A 6694-nucleotide genomic window follows, 5' to 3' on the forward strand; every position below is an offset into this window, starting at 1 on the left:
ATGTTAATGATCAATGCGATAATTGAAATATCAAAATTTGAGTTGTTTTGCATGTGTACACCATACAAAGTGACAATGAATCAATCTCTTTATACATGATTTAGTTGGATGAAAAGGTATACAATCACAATGATTGAAAATTATTATTTGCATTCAATTTTATATATATATATATATACACACGAAATTTGTTTACATCCATTGACTTTGTAATACCAAAAGTACCTTTCATGTTATGGAAATGATAGCTGTTGTGCATCTTCCTCTAAGATGTAACAATTTTTTATTGGCAGATCAATATTTTTAATAAACAATATTTTTTAAATCTAATTTAAGAACGGTCTTTACACATAAAAAAATGTAAGAACAGTATTCGGCAAAATAAAATAAACATGTAAGAACGGTCTTTCAATAATTCCTATTGACTATAGTTTTATTTTCTTCATTCTTCCCTTTTCTCCCAGTTTTCTACATTCAATTTCCTGTCATCCATGAATTCCTGCAGAATGCCAACTTCTTTTCCTGATTCTGAGAAAATTGTATTAACTCACCAAGCTCAAGACCAAAAATCTGACCAAAGTTCATTCGATGATGCACTCTTACATTCAATCGAAAAGCTTCCTCCATCGAGAAGAAAATCAAGTATTGTTTTTATGCTTTTTTTTTATTAGATATTAATTTTCATATAATATTTTTACACATACCTTGGATCAAATTACACTATAATACACCTTGTTAGAGTTCTTTCTAAATTATATCTACAAATATCTACTTAGTAAGATGCATTCCCGACATGGTTTTAAATTGCGTTTGCGGTCACAGTTACTGTTAAGAGTCGCACATTAGAAAATAGAACGTCTGATAAAGTATTTATAAGTGGTAGATAATTTTGGTCCTCATAGCCGGTTTTGTAGGAGTTGTGAAGTACCCAACACAAATTTGAAGTTGGTATAACTTATAAGGAGTTACTCTGCAAACTTTTATATTGCAAAGTTGATGATTTTTTATATTGCAAAGTTGGTGTTATAAGAGGAGTTATTCTTCTTCTGTTTTTTTTTTGTTTGTTTGTAGAAGTTGAGCTACTAGTGGAAGCATTTGAGACAGTGATACCAAGAAAGATCTACGAAGTGTTCTTAAGTTTCAGAGGAGAAGATACTCGTGCATCATTCACTTCATATCTCTATGATTTTCTTCAAAATGATGGAGTCAATGTTTTCATGGATGATCATTCACTTCAAAGGGGGGATCACATTTCAACTTCGCTACTGCATGCAATTGAACTGTCTCAAATTTCTATTATTGTTTTCTCAATAAATTATGCAGATTCGAGATGGTGTATGGATGAATTGGTGAAGATAATGGAGTGTCGTAGAACCATAGGGCAGGTGGTGCTTCCGGTGTTCTACAATGTAGATCCATCTGAAGTACGTCATCAAACTGGTGAATTCGGAAAAGCTTTTCAAAGTATGTTGAACAAAACTTCGGAGGAGGAAGATAAGTTGCTGAAATGGAGAGATGCGCTTCGTGATGCTGCTAGCCTTGCTGGCTTTGTAGTTCTTAATTCCAAGTAATTTGATTTCACAATTCTTAAATATAGTTTTGCTCACTCTATTTTTATTCAATTGCCATTTTGGTCTTCCATTTGAAGATCTATGATTTTGGTATCTGGTTTTCAAAATATACTTTATTTTTCTGCTATAATATATGATGTGAAATCATTTAATACAAGAAAAATTAACAATTTGACTATCCAACACTAGTCAGCTGTGGTAATTCACTATTCTAGAAGCATTTCAAGCTATTTTTGTCAGTATATTCATGTATGTGTATTTGTGTATGTCTATGTATATTAATATTTCTTTGGTTCATTTTTATAGGAATGAAAGAGAGGATATCAAGAATATTGTTGGAAAAGTAACTCTTTTACTTGATAAAACAGAGTTGTTCATTGCTGATAATCCAGTGGGAGTCGAATCTCGAGTGCAAGATACAATTCAACTTCTAAACATCCAACAATTAAATGATGTTCTGTTACTAGGGATGTGGGGTATGGGGGGAGCTGGTAAAACAACCATTGCGAAAGCCATTTACAACAAAATAGGCCGCGATTTTGAAGGTAGGAGCTTCCTTGCAAATGTTAGGGAAACTTGGGAGCGAACTTCTGGACAAGTGTCATTACAAGAACAACTTTTGTTTGATATCTTCAAAGAAACAACAACTAAGATACAAAGCATTGAGTCTGGGAAAATGATATTAAAGGATAGGCTCTCCCATAAAAGAATACTTCTCATACTTGATGATGTGAATGATTTAGACCAACTAAATGCTTTGTGTGGAAATCGTAAATGGTTTGGTTCAGGGAGTAGAATAATCATCACAACCAGAGATAAACATATATGTAGAGGGAATAGAGTTGACAAAGTATACATAATGAAAGAAATGGATGAAAAAGAATCAATTGAGCTTTTTAGTTGGCATGCATTCAAGCAAGCAAGTCCTAGAAAAGATTTTGCTGGAATTTCCAGAAAAATAGTTCATTACTCTGGTGGATTGCCATTAGCTCTAGAAGTCCTTGGTTCCTATTTGTTTGAAAGAGAAGTAACATATTGGAAGTCTGTATTGGAGAAACTCAAAATAATTCCCAATGATCAAGTGCAACGGAAGTTAAAAATTAGTTACGATGGTTTAAATGATGATACAGTGAAAGAAATATTCCTTGACATAGCCTGTTTCTTAATTGGGTTGGATCGAAATGATGTTATACTCATATTAAATGGTTGTGGACTATTTGCTGAAATCGGAATAAGTGTCCTTGTTGAGCGAAGCCTTGTAACTGTCGATGATAAGAACAAGCTGGGAATGCATGATTTGTTACGAGATATGGGAAGAGAAATCATTCGTGAAAAATCACCAAAGGAGCCTGAGGAGCGTAGCAGGTTATGGTTTCATGACGATGTAGTTGGTGTATTATCAGAACGAATTGTAAGCACTTCATATACTGTTTTCAAGATTTGAAATATCTATGTTAAAATTCAGTGTATGTTTTTATTAATCTTTGATTGTGCTACATCCTAGGCTAATTGTTAGTAGTCCTAGTCAACACAACTTCTTAGACATTAATGTAATTATTGCAGCATCATTATAAATAGAAGGTGTGTGATCTTATTTGACACACACAAAAAACACATAAATTACTCATATTTTCAATCTAAATTCTAAAGCATAAAGAAGCTAAAATAAAGTTTATGAGTTAGTTTCTAAATTTATTTTGTTTTGTTGATTAAGTTCATGAACTTTGAAATTTAGTCTCGTTTAGAATTGTTGTCCTTTCTGTCTTCTACTAACAAACAGTTGGTTGTCTTGTATCTTAAGAGTTCTATATGTTTGACGTTTTGATCCATTATATTTCACAGGGAACAAAAGCTGTTGAGGGGCTAGCTTTGAACTTGCCAATAGCTAGTTCAAAATGTTTTAGTACTAAAGCATTTAAGAAGATGAAGAGACTCAGATTGCTTCAACTTGGTGGAGTACAACTTGATGGAGATTTTGAATATCTTTCCAGAAATCTAAGATGGTTGTGTTGGAATGGGTTTCCTTTAACATGCATACCTTCAAACTTTTATCAAGGAAATTTAGTTTCCATTGAGTTAGTAAACAGCAATATCAGACTTGTGTGGAAAGAGACCCAGGTATTGATTTTAATTTTAGTTTTTTGCATTTCAAGTGTTGTTTTCACTTTTCATTTTTATGAATGAAATTTAAATTAATCATCTCAAAATTGTAATACTATTTTATTATACAGTACTTTTAGACACAATTTTCAACTTTGTTTCTAATTTCGGAATAACTTCAGGGAGAATTAAAAAATACTCAAGTTTGAATACTTTTTTTTGTTATGATACATAAGTTGAATGTTTTCTAAATTTTACAATTAGAAGTTATAAACTTTTTATAAACACCCAAAGAAATTAGAAGCATGCACCCTCATGTAAGCTCTTTCAACAAGAGCAGAAAAAATGTATAATTACCACCTAAATCTTGTGCCAAAATAGTTATATAGTAAGAAGAAGGAAATTGAAAGACTTGCAGTCTTTAGAGTTTGATTGAAAGAATCGTTTAAGTTCAAATTTAAAACCTATCTAGCACAACAACTTTGCAAACTCTGCACAGAATACTCATACATGACTTAAGATATTTTCATCGACACTATATATGGAAATGTGGCCGTTGCTCAAATAATTTGAAAGCAAAAGCAAAACTAAACCTCTATATATATTTGTATTAAAAATATAACACTATACCATTGTAAATGTTCCTCTCAAGGTTAATGATACATTGTACATGCTTCCATTTATATTTGCAAGCTTCTTCATAAATTCTTTCTATGATATTTTTATTCTTGCAGAGGTTGGAGATGCTGAAAATTCTAAATCTGAGTCATTCTCATTATCTAACACAAACTCCAGATTTCTCAAACATGCCTAATCTTGAAAAGTTACTGCTCATAGATTGTCCAAGGCTGTCTGAGGTTTCCAATAGCATTGGAGATCTCAATAAAGTCCTTCTAATAAATTTGGAAGACTGTACTAGCCTTCGTAGCCTTCCAAAAAGAATCTATAAGTTGAAATCTTTAAAAACTCTAATCCTTTCAGGGTGTTTAATGATTGACAAGTTGGAAGAGGACTTGGAACAGATGGAATCTTTAACCACCCTGATTGCAAATAACACTGCAATAACAAGAGTGCCCTTTTCAATAGTAAAGTCAAAAAGCATTGGATATATTTCCTTGTGCGGCTATGAAGGATTCTCACGAGATGTGTTTCCATCTATCATTTGGTCTTGGATGTCACCAACAAACAATCTTCCATCTCAGTTTCCAACATCTTCTGTCATGTCATCTCTTGTTCCATTAGATGTACCACATAGTAGTTCTCACGAACTATCTTCGATATCCAAATACCTTCCAAGTCTCCGAAGTCTTTGGGTGGAGTGCAGCTCAGAACTTCAACTTTCTCATGATGCAGCAATAATTTTGGATGCCTTATATGCCAAAAATTATAAGGAATTGGAATCAACTGCAACTACATCTCAAGTATCCAGAAATTCCTTGAAATCTATTTTCATTCAAATGGGAAATAGTTGCCAAGTTGCCAATGTTTTGAAAGAGAAAATTTTGCAGGTTTCGCTCATTCTTCTTTGCATGCAGTTTCCTGCAAATATATTTGTTCAATTAAATTTTGATTCTATCTTTCCATTTACAGAATATGACTGTCAATGGGCATGGTGATTATTTTCTCCCCAGCGATAGTTATCCAGATTGGTTAAGTTTCAATTGTGACAGTTCTTCTGTAATTTTTGAAGTTCCTCAAGTGGAAGGGCATAACTTGAAGTCCTTAATGTGCATTGCTTATTCTTCAACTCCGGAAAACATAACATCGGATGGCCTTAGAAACATGATGGTGAAAAATTACACAAAGTCCACCATTCAGCTCTATAAGAGAGAGGCATTAGTCTCCTTCGAAGATGAGGAGGGTCAGAGAGTAGTATCAAGTATAGAACCTGGTAACAAAGTAGAGGTGGTTGTTGTTTTCGGGAAAGGTTTCATTGTGAAGAATACAACAGTTTATCTCGTCTACGATGAACCAATCGGAGAAGTGGAGCAATGTCAAGCACTAGAAGAAAATTCTATTGTTTGTAGTGGTGATGAAAACGAGTACAGTGTTAGGAGGAACTCCCCCCAAATGGAACTCATTGATGAAAATATTGGCACTGCTAGCTGTTGTGGATTGATCAAATATAGTTTCAGACAGTGGATTACAGGTTTTATGTGTAGATTAGTGGAGTGCTGGGGAAAGTCAACTTTGCCTTGAGCTTGATTCTGAAGTTGTGATCTTAATTCTTTGAGGGGATTAAATTATATGGATAAGCAAAATATTTGATAATTCATCACAAAAATGAAAAGATTGCTTAAATAGAATTTTTAGATGGAAGCAAGCCATGTTTCCAGATAAGTCATTCAGTATGAGGACAAACTTGGCATTCTTTGTAAGCTTCGTGGAGAGTTTACAAAGTGGCATCTCTTCTATTAATGAAGTTTATTAATTGTTGCTTAATGTTGTTATTGAATCTGTTACATGCCTTTAGTTTAGTTTTTCTTCTGTTGGTTTTTATAAATTCTGTTATCTCACAAAAGATGTATTTATTGGTTCTTGTTGTAAAATCACATCTTAAAAAATGTTTAAGCACCCTTTTTGATATCGGTACTCATGTAAAAATCTTCTGAACAAAAAGTATTAAATATAATGTGTAGGTTGGCTATTTTGAACAACTATATATTTGATTTAAGTAAATAAATGCTAGAAGAAATATGTTATCAGGTTTCAATTTTCTTTGATGTCACGGCTTCACTGGCTGCGTATGATTTGATATATTTTTTTATTCTGTTATTCATTTTTCATTTTCTTTATTCTCATTAATCTTATTTGAAGGATTTCAACTATTTGATTGCTAGTTTTATTCTGATCGATGCGATTGAGGTGCATATGTATGGAGGCGAGAGTGTATATGCATTGGTAACACCAGGACTAAGGTAAAAAAATCAAGGAATTACCTTATGATTACAAGAAAAACCTTTCAATGCCATGCAAATTAGTTGGTTATTGCATGTATTAAGAATGGTTTCTTGTATTGGACG

General features: G+C 32.8%; 1 protein-coding gene across 1 annotated transcript; it reads left to right on the forward strand.

Annotated features, from left to right (window-relative positions):
* Positions 1–367: 367 nt before the first annotated feature.
* LOC113785439 (disease resistance protein RUN1-like) lies at positions 368–6354 on the forward strand. The gene is made up of 6 exons (XM_027331797.2): positions 368–642; positions 1072–1567; positions 1878–2982; positions 3414–3689; positions 4406–5179; positions 5262–6354. Exons 1-6 carry the CDS (start codon positions 492–494, stop codon positions 5868–5870), a joined length of 3411 nt encoding a protein of 1136 aa, XP_027187598.1. The 5' UTR covers positions 368–491; the 3' UTR covers positions 5871–6354.
* Positions 6355–6694: the final 340 nt, after the last annotated feature.

Source organism: Cicer arietinum, chromosome 2 (genome assembly GCF_000331145.2).
Source record: "Cicer arietinum cultivar CDC Frontier isolate Library 1 chromosome 2, Cicar.CDCFrontier_v2.0, whole genome shotgun sequence".
Lineage (NCBI taxonomy): Eukaryota > Viridiplantae > Streptophyta > Magnoliopsida > Fabales > Fabaceae > Cicer > Cicer arietinum.

Bases quoted from the DNA above. Each gene is read 5' to 3' on its own strand.
- LOC113785439 (XM_027331797.2), top strand. From the start codon at position 492: ATGAATTCCTGCAGAATGCCAACTTCTTTTCCTGATTCTGAGAAAATT. The intron at 1,568-1,877 runs GTAATTTGATTT...TCATTTTTATAG, and splicing joins TTTGTAGTTCTTAATTCCAA to GAATGAAAGAGAGGATATCA. The intron at 2,983-3,413 runs GTAAGCACTTCA...TATATTTCACAG, and splicing joins GTGTATTATCAGAACGAATT to GGAACAAAAGCTGTTGAGGG.